A 20,575-nucleotide genomic window follows, 5' to 3' on the forward strand; every position below is an offset into this window, starting at 1 on the left:
ACCTTCTATAAAAATGTGAACCCTCCTGAAAAAACAGTGTCCAACATATTGTAATGGGAGACTGATAGCTGTCTCTCTCTTAAATGAGAAATAACCTTCATCCCAGACATTGCTAGATGCAGTGCTAAGTGCATAAAGCTTAGCGCCTGATTTAGAGTTTGGCAGATGGACACGTCATGCAGTAGCTCCTCCCTTGGGGGCAGTGCTAACAATCACCCCATTCCCATCCAACACAGGCATCACCAGTCAGGTAACCCTGTTAATAAAAGTGCCCAGGTGCATGTGCTCATGGCCAGTTACACCCACCATAACTGTGTGTCTGTATTGTCATTTTATCTAGTATGTAAGCTTAGGGCTCACTACTTTACTACTTTACATTGGCATTGGGTGTGTCTCACCACCTTTTTCTACCCTGCCCCCCACAGTTACCCACTGTGAGGGAGGAGGATGGCTTAATCAGCACTGTCACTGTATCCCGCACAACAAGCATGAAATGGCATGAGACAGCAGACTGAGTGGTAAGATGGAAAAGGAGGCACTGAGCGTGAAGCTACTGGGTGGTCGTTTAAAGTAGGAGTCTGAGTACAACCCTGGCCTACAACATTCACGGACTCCGATAAAGGGGAGAGATGCCTACACAATGAGGTGAGACTGGGGATTGAACTGAGTCTGCTCCTGCTACAAAGGTCACATGGGCCAGGCCCAGGGCCCCGTACTCCTACTTCAGCCCAAAGTAGCTGATGACTGGGACAAAAAAGGGCAAAGAGCCCCCATATACCTGAGCCCACATACAGGAGTAGCCTGTTTTCCCTCAGTGCTGTAGGTCTGCAAAGTAAAGCTAAGATGTGCAAAGTGTGTGCGCAGTGCCCCCCCCCCCAGTGGCAGTAGGTCACTACTGCGCTGCCACTACAGTAGGTGAAAAGCCCCATTGCCTCCTGCGGCAGCTCACTGCACCAGCGGAGCCATGTCCCCCAGCATGAAAGAGGAGACGTGCAGGCAGTACAAGGAGTGGAGGAAAAGGGCAGCAGAGCAGAAGGTGAACCCAACGCAGGTGAGTAAAAGAAACCCAGGACCAGCCTGGAGAGCACTGAGCAACCCCTAGTGGCAGTAGCGGCTACTACCGGACGGAGGTGGTGGGTTGGGGGGGGGGGTGAGGTTGACTAATACATTTTTTTAAACTTACCTTAGAACGGACGGCCAGCTGGTCGGCTGCGGTTTCCCCTGCGTCCTCTTCCTTCTTCCTCTTCCTTCTTCTTCTGCAGTCCAGGTGGCAGCACGAAGCAGCCGGCACACAGGCTCCCCTGAGCCAATCACAATGCTGCAATGCAGCATTGTGATTGGTCTGAGAGCCGTGGATCGGCGCTCAGACTCAAACAGGGAGCCTGTGCATGTTCCTGACCAGGTTGTGTAATGCAGCCTGGTAGGAATATGCAAAGTGCGCATGAACTATTTGGTGGCCCAAGAGGGCCGGCCAAACAGTTCATGCACACTTTAGGAGTGCACACCACTCCTCCCCTGCACTGCCCAGCCACTCCCCGCTCCACACTGCACACATGCAATAGAACAAAATAAAATGACAATAACAATACATAATTGTCATTTTATTTTATCCTTTTTGCGCAGTGGGGCACGCTCATCCGCCTTAGCGGAGGAGCTGCCACTGCCAAGTGGCCATCTGCCACTACTACTGAAGAGACCGTTTGGACTCCTCCGTCAACCCTGCCATGCCAGCATAAACCCCCAAGCACGAGAGGGGAAGCTATGCATGAAGCACAAGAAACACTGCCTTAGGAAGCAGCAGAGCAGGAGGTGAGACCGAATGAGAGTAAGGGAGATAGATTACAGGAGCCTACAGTGGTGTCAGCGCTGCGGCAGCAGGGCTCGGGATGGCGTCAGCAGTGTGATTGAGGTGCTGGAAGTCTACGGCCGGTCACCAAAGGATGCCAATGGCAGAATAAAGCCAATTTAAAGCACCGGAAACGTGAGCAGCTCTACCACTGCCTGTAGGGGCACCGGCTCACCAGGGCATACCCGGCTAAAAAAGAAAAAGAGCATGAACAGAGGAACAGCAATGGTTTCTCTCCAGCAACGCCCACTCCCAGCACACCCTAGGGTCGCTGCACAGTCACAGAAGAGATCTGTTCACCACAAGGTTCTCTAGGGTCCACTCTAACGAGACAGCAGCACTTAAACATGGCAAGCCATCTCAGTAGCCCGAGGAGTATGCAGGTGTGGCACCCACAGACCGTAGCTCCTGCAGGTCATGCCCAAGGGAAGTAAGAGTGCCAACAGCCTAGAGCCTGCCACCAAACTGTAGCACCCAATCCGAACAAGGTCATCGACTGCAGTATCAAATGCTACCCCTACCACTGAGCAGTGGTACTGCACTAATCCACCGTCTGACAACATTGCCATAGTAGTGACACTGTCAAGGGGAGAAGACAGTCACATGAAGGTGATGCTGACCCAGGGCATACAGGTGGAGAGAAACAAAAAAGGATGCCTGCAACGCCCTTAACCCCACAACTGGCAACACCATGATGCAGCCCCTGTTTAGTGCATCATCACTACCAACCCTGGAGCACTGAACATCCCGTGTGGAGTACAACTCGGAAATTAGAACTACAGATAAGAAGCACCAGTGACACTTGGTACAGTAAGTCAACCAGTGACTGTCTGCACCTTGATTGCGGTGGAGGGGGTGAGTCTTGACCAATACCCATCTACCCCTGCGGACGCTCGGGCGTCAAGGCAGTGGCTCCTAAGGAGTCTTGCAGTGGCTCAGACATGGCATATAAGCAGACCACAGGCAGTCCCAAGGCAACCCATCCAAGGGGCATCAGCAAGCGCAAGAGATGGACTTTGCCCCACAGGTAGCAAGGATTTGCAGCAGGGACCTCCTAAGGTTGCACATGTGTTCAATGTGCCCAGCAACATCATCAAAGCATGCATCATAATGGCTGCTTCGTGGTGGATTCCGACAAAGCTCCTGACTCACCCTGTTTTTGAACTGTTGACAATAACCACAAATCATCTGGAGCATCAAAAGAATAGTCCAACTCCACAAAATGGACATGACTTCAACCAGCATGCAGTCAGAAGAACACCCACCCCCACACCCATCTAACATAGGCATCACCAGTCTGGTGACCCTGTTAATAAAAGGGAGCACATGCTTGTGGCCAGTTACACCCACCATAACGGTGTGTCCGTGTCGTCATATTATCTAGTATGCTGGCCTTGGGCCCACTGCTTTATAGGCTACTTTGTGGTGGATATCTCGTCCCCTGTATTACAACTGCATGATATCCAATGGCACTTGTGTTACGGCAGACCGGATATCCATTATGTTTGTGAGGTAGTATTCCTATCTGCCAATCTATAAATTAGTCTCTTACATGTGAAACTATAAATAGGAAGAATGCCTCATAACTTGAAATATGACACTCATTACTCTGGCTGAAAGTTTTGCAGAATAAGAGGAGGAAACTGTAGCAAAGACAAACTGTACCAACTTACTTACTGAAACACTGAATGCATTTCTCAACCAGCTCCTCTAGGCTGCAGCCCTTGATCAGAGGGGTCAGGGTGACACCGGCTATTGCTTTGTTGATCTCCGCAGGGCTGGGACATGTCATTCTTCGCCGGCTGCGCGGACGTCGTACTTTGACAGGGTTCCCCGAACTGCTTAACACCGGGCTGGAGCATTCCTGCCGTGACTTCCTGAAGAATGGAAACAGAGAATGCTTTGAAATGTCTGAACTATTTCCCATCCACTTAGACTGACCTATCAAGAAGGCCTATACTCTGTAATGGAGTATACGTCCCAACGAAGGCTGTAATATCCTCACACAAGCAGACATTGTGGCCCTCATTGACAGTTCACCAGCATGTGCCAGAAATGACCAGATATTAAGCACCGCCTCAGCATTCTTCCACCTCATTTAAAGTGAGGGCGGAAGGCATTGTTTCTATGTTCGGAGCCAGGGCAGCTCTGTCAGGGTTACACCCTCTGTGTCAAAGTGAATGGCAGTAGAGAACCGCTGAATTACAGGTGGCCATTTCAATGCGATTTCCCACAAGCAGAACTTTTGTCTATGCCCGTCACTGAAACCATGGTGGTCCAGGACAGAAAAATATTTAAATGTCCCCACACCTTCAGACAATTTCAAGCATGCGGGTGACATTAGACATGTGATTCTTGGAAATGACCCTCTTTGGGCATCTATCTTCAGGAATCATAAGCAATTCCTGAATGCTAGCATGGCATTCGAGGCCTGCACTCATGCAATATCTTTCTGTAGAAGGAGCTCCCGACACGTACTTGGAAGCTTTTTCCGTGGAGAGGGTAAAGTCCCTAACAACAACAAGCATCCATAAATTTGGCAGTCTGATTCATTCCATCCTCCAACAAGGCAATTGTGAAGATCAGGCATAACAAACACAAGTCGGAGGAAGGTTGAAGGTGTATTTATTCCAGGTTAAAGATAAAGACGTCCTCCAACCGATTCGCTCAAATGCCCTTCCACCGCACCCCATTCCAGAAGCCCGACAGCACATTACAGGTCTGCATTTCATATCGTTCTGCACTTTACTACTGACATCAACTAGATACCACACACCTTCACCCCAATAATAAACCACAGCACAAAATTCACCATACAAGGTACGGTGGGACCCTGCATGTACACAGCATTAGATATAACAGTACCAAACTAAGGATACAAAAGTAAATGTATAAAGAATATTACTTATGATACAAGAAATAAATGTATGAAGAACAAAGTGCATGATCAAACATAATTCTTCAAATATGAAGGCTTCTTTGCAATGCAAAGACTCTTTCTTCCTGTAGACTGAGGAGTAAAACATTTCACTTTCCAGATGTAACAAGAAGCAATTCAGCTCAGTACGACATGCATCATCAATTCCCGAGCATGCACAAAAAAATTCAACAATTCAAGCGGAAATTACATATTCTGTTATCCTCCATGTTGATTGAATTTTTAAAAAACTTCAAAACCTCCAAAGTTTTATTTAACTTGTAATGTCCTGTGCTCGCCACTGGAAGTCTAATCCTGGCCCAATCCCCCACTTTCACCACAGTTTTCTTAACTTTTTTTCCAGTCGGCAAATTTGCATTTTCTCTTTACCATTTGCACTTCTCATTGTATACAATATCCTCTCCCAAAATCTGTTTTCCAGCGTAGCATCTCCTATTATTAAACCAAACCGGACACATTAAACAACTAGGTTTTCTTTCCCTGAAAATCTCAAAAGGAGATCTCCCAGTTGTGGAGTGTGGCTTCAACCTATATACTCTTACTTTCTCCTTCAGTTCCTCCACCCAGATCTTGCCACAGATAGCTGCTTGTTGAATGGTTTCCTATAAAACCTTTTTGAATCTTTCAATCATCCTGTTTGCCATATGATGATAAAGAGCTGTCTTCCTGTGAATGATACTAGAGTCATAAAAACTTGTCCATTTCCCTTGAAGACAGCTGCATGCCAGTATCAGTTAATAAAGAAGGATAATCTTCTCTTCCAATCTACTCGTCCAGAAAACAGATAACATCTCTTGTCTCCGAGGAGAACTTTTACCTGCAGCCACCTATAATACATATCAATGCAACTCAGTTTGTAACGATCTACACTTGACATCCTTATGGGTCCCTCAATGTGAAGAGCTATTTCTTCCCAGGGACCAGAAGGCAACCTGCGTAAACTCATGGGCTGAGCGCGACATTTCAGAAACTTGCCACTACTCAAACACTCTTAACAACCCCTCACCAATCGCTCAACCATTAAATCCATCCCAGGCCACCACTGATCTTTGCAAATTCTTTTTTAGGTTTTGAAATTCCCAAATGACTCACAACTATCCGCTCTCTCAAACCTGCAGGGGGCACCAACCTACTTACTCTTAACAAGAATCCATCCAAGCAACAAAGTTAATCGCTTACATTCCAAAAAGAAGACAATTCATCATCACACTCATTCTTTGAACACCACTTCTCGTTTACCATCCATACCACCTTCTGTAGAACCCGATCGGCTTGTACTTCATTTAATCAATCCTTCTCATCAACGATGCCATTAGTAAGTTCAAACTTTCCAATTGTCCTCATCAAATTTCTCCTCTACAATATCACCTTCAACCGCATCTGCCTTCTTCTCATCACTATCTTGAAAAGCATTCTGCAATGGAATTCTGAACACCAGGAACATACAAAATATTAAAATCAAATTCTTGGAGATCAAACACTCCTTTACAAATTCAAGTGGAAACACAGTCAATACCTTTGGTAGTAAAAATCTCCTTTAAAGGTTTATGGTTAGTCTTTATTCCAAAATAGTCACCACATAGGAATTTTATCCATTTTCTCACAGCCCAATGTATGGCCAAGGCCTCCTTCTCAATTACAGAGTAGTTAAACTCTGCTCCTTTCAAGGTTCTGGAAATTGACCACACAGATCTCTCTTGACCCCCAACCACCTGCAAAGGTACTCCACCAAGGCCCTTAGTTCTTATATCGGTCATTAAAATGGTCCTTTGCCCATGCCCAAAACAACTAAGACTAGGAGCACCTTTCAAACGAGATTTCAAACACAAATTTTCTTCACACTTTTTGACCCACACAAACACCTTACCCATAGTCAACAATTCTCACATACTCTTACTTCTTCCTGCAAAACTCAAAATGAACTTACTATAATATTCTGCTATATAAAGAAATGTCATGAGTTCCTCTTTGTAAGAGGGAATGGGCATATCATTAATTGCGTTCATAAGATTCTTCTTGGGCTGTATACCTTTTTCAAAAATGTAGTGACCCAAATACTCAATACTGGGAACATTAAACCTACAGGTTTTCTAACTTGAGCATTAACCCACTGGATTCAATTCTATGCAAAACTGTTCGCACCCTCCTCTCATGCTACTCAGGCATATTCCATACACAAGTACATCGTCTTGGTAAATCTTAACACCTTGCATCCATTTTAATACCCCTTCCATTGTCCTCTGGAAAGCTGAGAAAGAAAAGAGCATTCTTAAATACTTGAATGTTCCAAATGGAGTTACAAATGTGAGAAATCTTGGGAGAATGGATGAAGATTGGACTGATGGTATGCTGAGGTGAGATCCAGAGACAAAAAATACTGAGCCTCACCCAGCGAACATAACATCTCATTTATATTTGGCAAAGAGTAATGATCCACAATGACACACACATTTAATTCCCCTGAGGTCTACACACAGTCTGACCTCTCCGTTTGCTTTACGCACCACCACCACCGGCATCAACCACTCCTCCACCTTTTTGATGATTCAACTCCCCTTCAACTTCTCCAATTCCTTTGCTATGTTATCCTTTACCATTAGAGGCACATTTACAACCTTGCAAACTTTGGGCACAGACTTCGGTTTAAGTTTTATGAGATGAAGATAATTCTTGAAACATCCTAGTTCCTTTTCAAAGACACCTGGGATGCGCTTGGCATATCTCTCACATATCAAACAATTTTCATTCACACTTGTTGCATTATGTACCTCAATGACAATCTCTTTGAGCCTCACAGAAGGAGATCCATTACATCTCTCTGATGAATCCAACTGATAATTGAATCCCCTTTAATTTAGATGTAAATGTTCCCAGGAATAAATCTGACAGCAAAATCTAGGCAACCATTAACATATCCAAGTAATTTAAAGGGTTCTCCACCAAACCCTTTCGGTTTGATATCAGGTTTCAATGAATTTACCTTCTATCTCAAATTGGTGTCAAAGAAGCCTTTGGGTATCAACATAATTTTAACTCCAGAATCAAACAGCATTCTCACAGGTTTGCCTTCTACTAAAACCTCCTCAAATGGACCTTCGCACTCATGCGTATCAATTTCGGATGACTACCTCCTTGCTCTCCTCCTCAGAACCAACATTAATCTCGCTTTCCTTTTTTTAATAGTGCTTGACCTGCAACAATTAGTGAAATGGCCTTTCTTTCCACATTTTTTCACCACGAGTTCCATCCAGGGCAATTATTGATAGCGGCTAAATAATTAATGTTCCCACACCTAAAGCACTTTATAATACTTTTCTTAGACACCTTGAGATCGTCTTTCTTCACATCACCAGATTTGACCAGGTGGACTTTGTCTCCCTCACCCATCTTCAAAACAAATTTGTCTTTTCCGATTGTTTCCACACAGACTATTGAATGTTCACATGTTCAAGCTAAGGTTAAGACATCCTTCAAAGAAGATTTTTTTTTTGCCATATGGATTCTTTAGCTTTCTCAATTGAACAACCTAGCATAAATTGATCACAAAGACGCTCTTCAGATGAAGCTTCCAAGTTACACATGGATGCTATTTTTCGCGTCGAAGTAATATACTTTTCTGCTGATTCATCTTCCCTTTGCATTCTCGTCCCAAAATAATAGCATTCTAAAATGGTGCTCACTTTGGGAAAATAATGAATGTCCATTTTCTTTACGCAAATTTCATATTCATTCAAGCTCGTAGCATCTTCATCAGACAGTTCTGGTAAATGCTTAAATACCTCCTGACCTTCCGGTCCTAAACAATGCATCACCAACAAGGTTTTTCTCTCAGCACTCAATGACGTACCACACACTCTAGAATAATGTGCGAGTACCTTTTACCATGTAGCCCACTGCAATATGGGATCACCTGGGAAAGACAGGAAAAAGGGGGGGGGAGCACTGACATTCTGCATTATGTCTTAATATTAAAGACACAATTCACAATGACAATTTTTTTTTAAAAAAACACAATCTTTTTTGTTTTAAAAAAAAATAAAAGAAAACAATACAATCCTCACCGGCATTGAAAATAATAACTGAAAATCGTCCTGTATCCCCGTAATCTTCTGTAATGCAGAGACTTTGAAACAAAGAGTGCGATGCTGCATGAAGCAAAATGCCATCCCAAACCAAAATGGTTGCTGCTATGTACAATCCAGTCAGTCAATCAATCAATATACGCTTTATTCGATTTAGGATATTAAATCATAAAAGCACAATACATTAAAAATATGCATCATATCATATGTGTATTTTAACAAATCATTTAAAATAACATCAGTTAAGATAAAAAAAGCTTCATCATTTCATACACATCCATTGACATACAGGAATTTATAAATAGAGTCATTTCGCAATAAAAAGGAGGAGACATTACATGTTTTTTTTCTACATCTACCCACCCCTTTCATATATTTAGCTAAACAGTCAATAAAAAAGTCATCATCTAAAAGTTGTAGTTTAAAAAATGCGAGACGACATTGTCTCAAACCGAACTCTTTTAAGGTAGGCAAAATCCAGCTTTTTCTTAATAGTGTATAAAATTTACAGAAAAACTTAATATGAATGGTAGTCCGTGTAGATATATCGTCACATGTACAAAAGCCTAAAGAGCGTGACCAATCATTCATATTTGGGAATGTGACCATATTATGAAAGTTGCCTAGATGTAGGCGTGTCAGTAACATCCTGTCGTAACTCCCCTGCATTTGATTCGCTCTAACAGACAGTTTGCTATTGTTATGGGAAAATCTGGTCATCTCCAAGAAATTCATTCATGCAATGTTTAGTTCTTTCCTTGGGATGGTGGTGATGCTAACGGGGTTGGAAAAATATTCAGGGCATCCCAAGTCGGCCACAAAGTTTTTAATGTAATTGAGCCATGGGATGCAAGATACCAGCGGCAAGTTCAGGCAGTCATTTATCACATCCCGGTTAAGATCAGTGGCTGTGCTCTTCCATATCGTGTGCCATAGTAAAACTGGCTGTATTTTAATTAAGTCAGATAAATATGACACTCCCAGTTCAGCATGGCAAATGTACGTAGCCGTACTATTCGGGCTGATAAAATATATCTTTAAAACGTGTTCTCAAATAGCTGCAACAATTCTACATTTGCATATCCCCAAATTCCGGCTCCGAACATTGCTGTTGAAATGCATTTAACTTTATAAATTGTTAGCATTTCACCAATTGGACGCTTTCCTAGTTTCCTAGCGAAGTTTACCAGAGCTCCTGTAGCTTTAGCGAATAACAGTTTTCTTGATGTAATAGCATTTACCCCATGAGCCCACTATTTCAAAAACAATTCCTAGGTATGAAAAATAATGGGCAAATTCAAGTTTGTTATTGATAAAAATATCCAGACACTTTACGTTAGACTCGCTACATTTCATGACAAATGTTTTTGTGATATTTACATTAAGATCTAGACTTGACATGTAGGTTACAAAACTCGAAACAATTTATTGCCGACCTATTTGCATGCGGGATAGGAGGACGGCATCATCCGCATATAATAATGCTCCAATTGGCCGTTTGCCAATGCAGGGTAAATCCTGGCATTCCCTTGATAGTGTTGCACCTAGACCATTTATGTACAAGGTGAAAAGGAAAGGGGCTAGCACGCACCCCTGCCTTACCCCCTTCCTAACAGGGAAATTTGAGCTACGCTCGCCTACACTTCCATAGCGGACGCTTGCCTGTGCATCTTGGTATAGCTGCTGTAGGAAATTGATAAGTGGAATTTCCACACCCATGGACTCTAAAATGCTTCAGAGTTTCCGGTGACTTACACAATCAAAAGCCAAACTCAAGTCGACAAAACATAAAAAGAGATTCCCATGTTTAGCTTGTATGTATTTTCCCCATATCAGGCTTAAATTTAGGCCTTGTTCCACAGTACCTAGTCCTTGGCGGAATCCATACTGCAGTTCTGAAATTACTCCAATATCCTCTGCCTACGTCTGCAATCTGTTTATAATAACTAGCCCGGACACTTTCAGGAAGGAGTCCAAAGGTGAAATTGGTCTTTAGCAAGCCAGGTGATTGCGATCTCCTTTTAAAAAAATGGGAACGAGTATGGATTCTGCCCAGGTTGGAACAAAGCCTTGTTTGCAGAAAACCTTTAAAACAAATGCTAATAATCGGCCCCACAACAGGGGGCTAGATTTTTTTTTTTTTTAGATTTAAACAAACTTTATTGGTTTCCTCAAGATTACAACTTCCGTCATCATCAGTACACTGCATAACATAGCAATATCGACAAATGCTTCGAAGAGGCTCCGACATAGGAAGCCGTGAGACAGAGATCTACAGAGTACCAATGGACAAATCTAACACGTGTCACCTGGAAGTGTTCCGGTGTCATCCATAATCCTGTTATTAGGTCTTCATCAATCTTGCCGCACCCCGCTCAACCAGCAGTTCCTTAGTTAGTCCACCTCTATGGAGGCGAGGAACGGCACAGTACCAATATCGAAAAGCAACAATGTGTGGGTGCAACACCTAGGAGAGTCCATTATCTTCAATATTTTACAATCGGTGTCTCAGTGAATTCGCTTTATCCAAACCAATCTTAAAGAAAGAAGAAAAAAAAAAACAATTCCCCCCCTCCCACCTCCCAGCCGCTTCCCCCAACCCAAATCCCCCCCCCCCATCCCTCCCCCCTCACTGAGCGGGATTCTATATGCTATTCTAGCCATTTTTATTTCAGCCTGATCTCTATTTGGCTTATGTAAGGCAGTTTTTAGGGCTGCATGGGCTTTGCTGCAGTTCTTATCGAACCAGCCTGTCTTACTAATAGTTTTTTTTTATGTTCTATTAATACGGTTTTCTTTATGGCCAGTGATATTTTATGAAAAGCGTTAATAATGTCGTAATCTGCAGCCATCTCATCGAGGCAGACTGCAAAGTCAGGTTTACAGCAGCTTAAGAGTGACTTAGTTAGCTTTAGTGGATCCAATCCTGACCATTTGATTGTGTATCCATTAGGTCTATTTACAGTGATATCCTGTACGGGTTGTATGGCCTGGTGTCTTTTACTTAACACTTTAGTTGGCATATCTAAGGTAACACTAATGGGGAAGTGATCACCTAAGGCAACAGTGTGAGTTATAAAATTGTATATTCTACTAGCATATCTTTGAAATTAACATATAGTCTATGGTAGAACGCATCCCACGTCCATTGAATGTGCTACTAAAAGGTATTGAGGGTGAGCATAATTCATTAGCAAAACCCATATCGGCAGAATATTTAATATGATTTAGTTGGTCCCCGAGAAGGGAGTGCGAGAAATTAGTAATGTCGTTCTCGTCGTCGGGTGTTAGACCACAATTACCTCCTTCAGCATGGAGGCATAGGCCAATGTTAAACTCCCCTCCCCAAATTACACAAATATCCTGGTTTGTTTTCTTTTGCATTTTGTTCAAATCCTTCTGTAGATACCTCAGAACTACCTTTGTTTGTGATGCAGGAAAATTGTTGTAAAAGTTCAGTAAAACAGTACAATGAGTATTATCGATGTGCAATTTTAAGACCTAATAGTAGGTGTTTGATGCCGTGAAGTCTAATTTTTTAGCATTCACCCTATAGGAAATATAAATGCATAGACCTCCCTTTTTTCTCCCATGACTAGAAGGTACAGCCAGGGTAAGAAATGTTTTATACCCGTTAATATGCTGTGAATATCCACCCAGATTTCTTGAACGCACAATATAGAAGTGTCTACAAATTCTAACCAAGCAGGGTTGGAGAGTTTAGAAGTTAGACCCGCCACGTTCCAGAAAAATATTTTACTTGAGCAAGTCCTGCTCTCTCCTCGGTTGTTATTATTATTAAAATTGGATTCAACATTAAGTACACTGGAATGATGAACAACGCAATTTGATGAATTTGGGGAAGAAATGCTTGTGGTTGTCGTATCGGTTTCCTTTTATTTGTTGCTATGCTCGGTAGTATCACTGTCAGCTATAATGTTGAACTGGTCATTTACTTGTGGCCTCGAGTTATGGTAAGTAGAAGTGATGTGTGTATCATTTGTAATGTTTGTCTCGATACAGTAAGATTCCTTATAGTCCGTAAGTGTCAGTTCACAGACAGGGGGATGCTTTGCGCTGATCATATTGAAATCTGCAGGGATGTCCGCGATGATAAGTCAATCTATGTCGTCTAGTGATGGAAGTATATCAAATCTATTCTGCGTTGGTATACTGAATTGGTGTAATGGGGCACAATTAGGGACTCTCCGCTGTAAACAGTGATGCATTTGGTTCGTAGGGAGATAAAAATAACCAAGGGGCAGTACATTAATTTCCCTGTTTGACACATGGTCACTGCCGAGTCTAGAAAGAATCTCACAAGTCAATTTAGGCGATCTAAATGTAAGAATTATGCAGTCACCAGGAAGTGTTTTATCCCTTTTTCCCACCCATCCCACTCTTCTCGCCATCTTAAGTTCTCCAAACAAAGCCTCTGTTAGCCCAGTTTTGGTACCGAGACAGCAGAGAGCCTTGTTTCTCAGTGTCTCCCAGAATTCATCCACCTGGGAGGATGAATGTGGGACATTTGCTAGAATGATAGTATATGGGGTAGCCTCCGGCGGCAGGTTCAATCTAGGGCCTTCCTTGTCCATGCATATTGCACTGGGAGGAGTCGTGGGCTGATTTAATCTAGCCTCAGTGTAAGAAGTTACACCTATATGGTTTAGGCTATGGTCGCACTTAATGCCTACGGATGTTTTAGCTGTACCTCGAGTGATATCAACCTGGGTGGACGGGACAACTTTTGCTGTGCCCGCTTTAAAATTCGGAGTATTAGTCAGGGGATTGTTGGGTGCTACACCATGGATATTTCTCAATAGATCTTTGATGACTGTTACCTTAATCAGCAGTTTCTCTGGGGGTTCTACAACTGTTTTTTGAAGGTCTTCTAGTCTAAGGCAGATTGTTTCATAATCCTCCTTGTGACTGTTTTTACAAGAGGTCAAAGCTGAGGGCCTTGTTCCCACCTTGTCAGGTTCAAGTTTATTGTTCTTTTCTTTTGCTTTTTCCCTGCTGTCTTAGGGTTAATTTGGCATGTGTCAGGATCCAGGGTCACTAATATTGCATCTGGGTTTCTTGAGCGATTTGATGGAGGTTGAATCACGCGTTCCTGATCAGATACATATATATGATCAGACGCATCCTGCACACACCCATATGCCTGAATAGAAAGATTTTGGGTAAAGATGTGTTCAGAGTGAGGAGGACATGAATCCACATACTCGGGGTTTATAGGCCCCGTAGATTCCTCACCCGCCCTGATGCCCTGGTTTAGTGTTACTTCCACAGTCTGTACTTGTTTCTCAATGGTTACAATTGCCCCGGAAAGATGTTTCATGAGGAAGTTCTGAGACCCCCGATTCCCACCCTGGATGTAGTTTCTGCTTTCCTTTTTCCCATAGTTACCTTCCTTCCTGGTCAACTCTATATGTTTAAAGTCCCACCCCCTGGTTGTACAGATATAACCCCGCACTGGTAATTCCTGCGACCTTGAGGCTTTAGTAACAAATAGTAAACAAGCAACTGAATTCAAGACACTATATAATTCCACTACAGGGCACAGGGAAAGAGAGAGTTAAATTATATAAGTCTCTGTATTCATGAAGATTCAGTCAGACAAGTAAAGTCGAGGATGATGGCTCAGTAACTGCAGATCTTTACCATCAAGCCGGGCCCCACTGATCTTATTGATACCACTTGTACCCCAATACAGATGCTCGCACAACGGTTGGAGTTATAGTCAAGGTAGCAACCCAGAATTAAACACAGCAGATACTAGGGGGACTCACCCTCCTGATGTATAATCCTTCCAGTGGATGTTAATGGTATGGCCCAGCCCGGCCTCGTTTGGGCTACGCCGAGCCCGTGCACGCCCCGCGCATGCCTCGCGCTGTTTAAATAACGCTCCTACGCTCAGTGAGTGATGCCGGTGGGAGCCCCTCTCCTCATCAACAACAAGCCAAGGGAGCAGCTAGAAAGTGCTCCATGCTCTGTTCAAATGTCTAGGGACGGGGACATGGGATAAAGTGCTATGTGCTCCTGGCCGGTTCAGTGGAAATCTCGCTGCAAACACAACCCAGTCAAAAGTGATCAGGAGCAAGATGGCAGAGGACATCGAGGACGTTCAATATGTTGAGGTTGAGGGTGCGGACTTGCTGCGATGATGCGAAACAAGAAGCTTGAGTGACTCCCTTGTCCTTGCAGAGCCTCGACTTTGCAGCATGGCAGCTATGATAGCTTGTGACACGCACGCCAAGCCGACTGCTTCGTCCGTGTGGTGTGGCTGGTAGGATAGCTGTGTCACGCACACAGGGCCGACTGCTTCATACGAACGGCTAGTAGAATAGCTGTCTCGCGCGAAGGATGGCTAACTGGCACAATATGCACAAGGCTGCTGCCAGTTACAAAATCTCTTAAAACTACAGGGTGTTGCTGACGCTGCTGCCCGTAGCAAAATCTGTTTAAGTGAGGGGCGGTACTTACCCTGCGTTATAGGTGGCAGAGTTTTGTAGCATCCAGAATATGATCTAAAGTTACCTGCTTGTAGCGTGTGCATGAGCTGTTGAGGTTCAGGTTGTCTTCCACTCGTCGCCAATGTGACGATCCAGCATAACAAACATGAGTCGGAGGACAGTTGAAGGTGTAATTATTCAAGGTTAAAGATGAGCTCAAATTAAAGACCTCATCCATTCGATCTGCCCAATTGCCCCTCCTCCACTCCCCATTCCAGAACGAGCACATTACAGTTTTGCATTCCATATCGTTCTGTATTCTATTACTGTAACTGACCTCAGCTAGATACCACCGCAATACACAAAACGGCCATACATAAAACGGCACAATGAGCCGCCACAAACTCTGCATAGCAATACAATTCAAGATTCAGTATCTACAAAGTCTGTGTTCCTGCATTAAAAGACACCGATGGGTTTATTTAGGGTGTTTGGGAGTTGTTTCAGATTTCTGCAATAATCATAAGACTGCACTAGTGCAACTGAAAGTCAGGTTATTACCTCAAATTTAGCATTAAATGGGGAATAACAGGCATAAACGATGTTTCCACATGTTTTCCTCATTAAAAAGTGCTAAGTGAGCACCATATTTTACTAGTGCTCACAGATGCTTTTTTTGATGTAGCAATACCATTTGACTAGTTTAAAAGGCAAAAACATCACGATAAAAATTAACATAATTTTTCTACTTATGGCCTACTGTAAATCACGCAATGATTCCCAACCAGGCCAGTGGTGCGGGGTGAATTTATAAAGTAGTGGGCTATCAAAAGAAAGGTAATTTTGCTGGAATACACTTACAACATCTCAACAATAGTTTTTATAAAACGGTAGTCTGGACATGTACAAACGCTCACATACGCTCACATGCACACAAACTGGCTCACACTTTCAGACAGGCACATAAACAACATAAGCATGCTTTCACTCATTCACACAACCTAGAAACTTATCTGGGGTAGTCCTCAGCACCGTTCCCTCTGCACATCGATTCCCAACATTCAGATCAAATAAACTAGGTGCCAGAGGGAGGCTCAAACCATAGCTGCCAAGTATCCTAGGTTCATGAGTTACTAGTTAGTTCAGTCAAGTTTTTTTCTTAGAATTCTGGGACTTATAGTCTTGGTTTTACTTTTCTACTAATTCACCTTCCCTTTACATTCTCTTCCCAAAATAATAGCATTCTAAAATGGTGCTCACCTTAGGAAAATAACGAATGTCTAATTTCTTTACACAAATGTTATATTCATTCAAGCTCGTAGCATCTTCATCAGACAGTTCTGGTAAATGCTTAAATACCGACTGACCTTCCGGTCCTAAACAATGCATTAACAATGAGGTTTTTCTCTCAGCACTCAATGACGTACCACACACTACAATAATGTGTGAATTTCCCATTTAGCCCACTGCAATATGGGATCACATAGGAAAAAGGGGGGAGCACTGACATTCTGCATTATGTCTTAATATTAAAGGCTCAATTCACAATGACAGTGGATTGTGCCTGGTTAAATAAGAATATAAGTCCCAGAATTTCTTAGAGAAAACTAGGTCTGGCATTCCTACTTATGCAGGGAACTGGGAAACTTGGCAGCAATTTCAGACCCTTATGCCCAATCAGAAACTCAGACAAGACGGCAGGCTGTCCTTTTTACTTTACCGTGGCTTCTGATGGGGTATAAGGGCGCATGACTAACAGGCCCCAATTCACAATTATCTAACATGCTGTACTGCCTGATGCTGGTGCAGCATGTAAGATATGTAATGCATCTGTGAAAGGACGGGCTGTAACACCCCGCTCGTGACACATGAGCAATACATCCCAGGGTAGCACTCTTTAGGTGCAAGGTGATATAGCAGCTTTTACATGTAAACAAAAGATTGGTGAGATTGTTTTGTTACAAAGCTGTAATTTTTTAAGTGAGACCTTTTGGCCCCTATGGATAAGCCACCCCTGACCTAGGCCTTCATTAAGAAAGCCCCGGAATCTATTGAGCCCTGCACAAAAAACCTGCGCAAACACCTGTCAAAAATTGCAAGTAAGCCAGTAAATGCCATGCGTGATAAAGTCCGCACCCTTGCAACTTTCCACAAATACATATTGGCAAGCTAAGTCTGCCGATATATACCTAGGTCATACGGTCTTTGATGCAGATAGCACAGAAATCTGCATGTTAATCCCCATTTTAAATGTGGGAACCTGTAGTAGATGCTGTTTATTGCACCTGTTAAAATCAACCTCAGGTTACAAGAATTTATTTGGTACAATAAATATTGCCAGCCCATTTGAGGCCCGTTTAATTGACGTCAAAGGCTGCACCATTCTACTGTCAACAGAGACTAAGGGCCTCATTCAGAGTACCCCAGTAATGAGACTGATAATTCCAGCCCACCGGGAATCAGATAGAGTATCAATCAAAAAGAACACTACTGAAGGAGAGTAACTTGTTCTTCTTATGGATACTTCTAATAGCAGATTCATCACCTTTATAATAGATCCTAAAGCTCCTTTGGGGTCCAGACAATGGAGTCTCTCCTCCTCCTTCGGGGGGATGTAAAAGGGCAATGGGTCAAGAAGCCTCAGAGTGACTCTCACTGAGACCCAGGACTGAGGCTCAAACACTGGGATCATACCCCGAATGTCCTGAACTCGTAATGACAGAGGGAAGGCCCCAAACTGCACTGAATCCAGACTAGCCCAAATAAAAGGGAGCATCTGCAAAGTAGTCAGCTGTGACTTCAGCACAATGATAGTGAAACCTAATGGCAGGAGGTTTGCACTCATCTGGAGGTTGTCCAAGACTGACTGTGGCAAGCCCTCTTTCAACAGCCAGTCTTCAAGGTAGGGGAAAACTGCTATCCTCAAACTCCGAAGAGGTGTCAGATTTAGCACCAGTGATTCAGGCAGTGTGTGTAATCATTCATTAAGGAGCAGGGGCTATATGGACCACTGCTATCACTTATGTGAACACCCATGGGGCACTGGTAAAGCCAAAGGGGAGCACCACAAATTGGGAATGCTCCTGGCCTTCCTTGAACTGCCGATCTTTTGTGGGACTGCAGGAAGGGTAAATGAAAATAGGCCTCCTGCAGATCCAGGACTACCATCCATTCGCCTGAATCCAGGGCAGACAGAACTTGAACCAATATGAGCATCTTGAAACTATCCTTCCTCAGGAAGGTATTCAGATGATTAAGATCTAAAATAGGAAAAAGGCCCCCGTCTTCCTTCTGCACCAGGATATAGCTGGAATAATATCCAGTCCCTATTTCCAGCACCCTCTCTATGGCCCTCTTTCGACAAGAGAGACATTCCTTCCTGTAATAACATCACCAGGTGATGAGGCGGGTCAAAAAATATTGAAAGGGCATAACCCCTTTGGAAAATTTGAGTGACTCATTTGTTTGATAAAATCTGTTGCCACCCCTGGAGAAAGTGTTGGATCTGGCAGCCTCCTGCAGAGTATTCATGAAAAGAACAAGCTAAAGTGGCCTGGAGGCTGCTGCTTCAGTGCTGGGGGACTGAGAGGATCACTGTCCCCATTAACCAGCACCTACCACAAAAGGACGGGGTGCTTGTTGTGGTGGAGGGGACCATGCCATTATCTGTATGCCAACCTTCTGTAAAATCATCTAATGGGACAGGTGTACTGAGGAAATTGCCTTGTAGGAGCTGACAGACCCAAGAAATGTGTCGTGGTTCAGATTTCTTTAAAGCATTTCAGGACATCTATTTACTCGCCAAACAGGCGAGACTCGTCAAATGACAAACCACAAGGGTGGCCTCAATACTTCCAAAAAAACAGTAGATCTCATCCAGACACGCGAAGGACGGTCACGGTGTGACCTCAGGAGTCTAATCTACCCACACACACTGATTGTACTGCATGAGGTACCGGAAAGTAGTTATCTAGTGAAAACAAACCTCTCCCCTCTTGTGGCAACCTTGGTAACAACAGACCACATCATAGAAGGTAAATTCCTACTTAGAGGAAAAACTCATCTGAGTAGATGATTAGCAGGCACTTTAAGTAAGCTTTACATATTAAGTTTTTCTTTCTACACCCTAAAAAAAAGGGGAGTATGCGGGCCTCATGTGACATTGCAGGCGAGACAAGCCAATGTGTATTAACCAAGGATATGTAAAGAAGGTATGTGTGTATCTGTATATGTGTAATCCTGTGCAGCTGGTACCGTTTCTGTAAGCCATTTGCTAGTATGAGTTGCTTTTTTGAACACCTGTGCATTTTTACAGGTGGCCTTTATTCTTCTATTAGCAAATCGGATTCTGGAGGCAGGGATTACATTATGAAGGTGCAGCAGTGAGTGGTCTTCAGATTAGTGCTAATATGGAACTGTTAGGCACCTTTTAACTATTTGAGGGAGATTATCTGTAAAGTTTGCTCGCCTTTTGTTTTATAGCCCCAGAAACAAATACTTTGCAAAAAACGAATCCCACCTCTTCGTTATGCCCAAGCAAACTGGAATAGTAAAGTTGTATTCACATGTAATGGGAGTTTCACTGGAGCATTTTTATTTGTGCATTCTAGTATTTGTGTATGGTAAGACTTATTTTTAAGCAGTTGTCATATTACAGCATTGGAAAGGGTAACGAGAAAGTTCTATGAAAAGATGCTCCACGCAAAAGTATTTTAGACTGACAAACCAATACTAGGCAATATGGAATCTAGATTCTATACTTTTTGCCCGGGATTAGGACCAAGGCTGAATTGCAATAGGATGCTTCTTTTCTGTAACGGTACAGATGAGATAAATAATGTAAGCAATGAATGAGCCGTAAGTAGTTACTAGGTGTTCAGATTTATTTGAACATTCCATACGTCACTACTATGCGGTCTATCGAGTTTCCCTAAGGTCATGATTAAATACAGACCTCAGACTTTTACTTAATGTATCATAGGAACTCCGGCAGCACTCTATTGATGAGTCCAAATAAACCCGAAACTGGCTGGGTTGTGTTCTTGTTCAGAGCAGATCTGGTTTGAGCAGGACTGTACATATTGGAGCAGGACAGAAATTGGTTTACATATAGTTGGCTCCCTTCTGTGGTGGCACAGGTGAGCTAAAACAATGGCATTGAACACTCCCTGTGCAATTACTACGACTTACTATTAATTCAAAAAATGTCACCCATTGCTTTTTTGCTCTCTATAGTTTGCCCCCACTTACAAAC

General features: G+C 43.2%; 1 protein-coding gene across 3 annotated transcripts in view; it reads right to left on the reverse strand.

The window, feature by feature from the left end:
• Positions 1–20,575, reverse strand: part of LOC146798000 (RAS guanyl-releasing protein 1-like) — a 340,732-nt gene that overhangs the window by 212,765 nt on the left and 107,392 nt on the right. For all 3 annotated transcript variants that reach the window (XM_085625228.1, XM_085625230.1, XM_085625229.1), the window contains exon 2: positions 3,524–3,723. In XM_085625228.1, coding sequence (XP_085481354.1) covers positions 3,524–3,723 — 200 coding nt within the window. The remainder of the gene's footprint in view (positions 1–3,523; positions 3,724–20,575) is intronic.

The sequence above is a fragment of the Triturus cristatus genome, chromosome 9 (genome assembly GCF_964204655.1).
Source record: "Triturus cristatus chromosome 9, aTriCri1.1, whole genome shotgun sequence".
Lineage (NCBI taxonomy): Eukaryota > Metazoa > Chordata > Amphibia > Caudata > Salamandridae > Triturus > Triturus cristatus.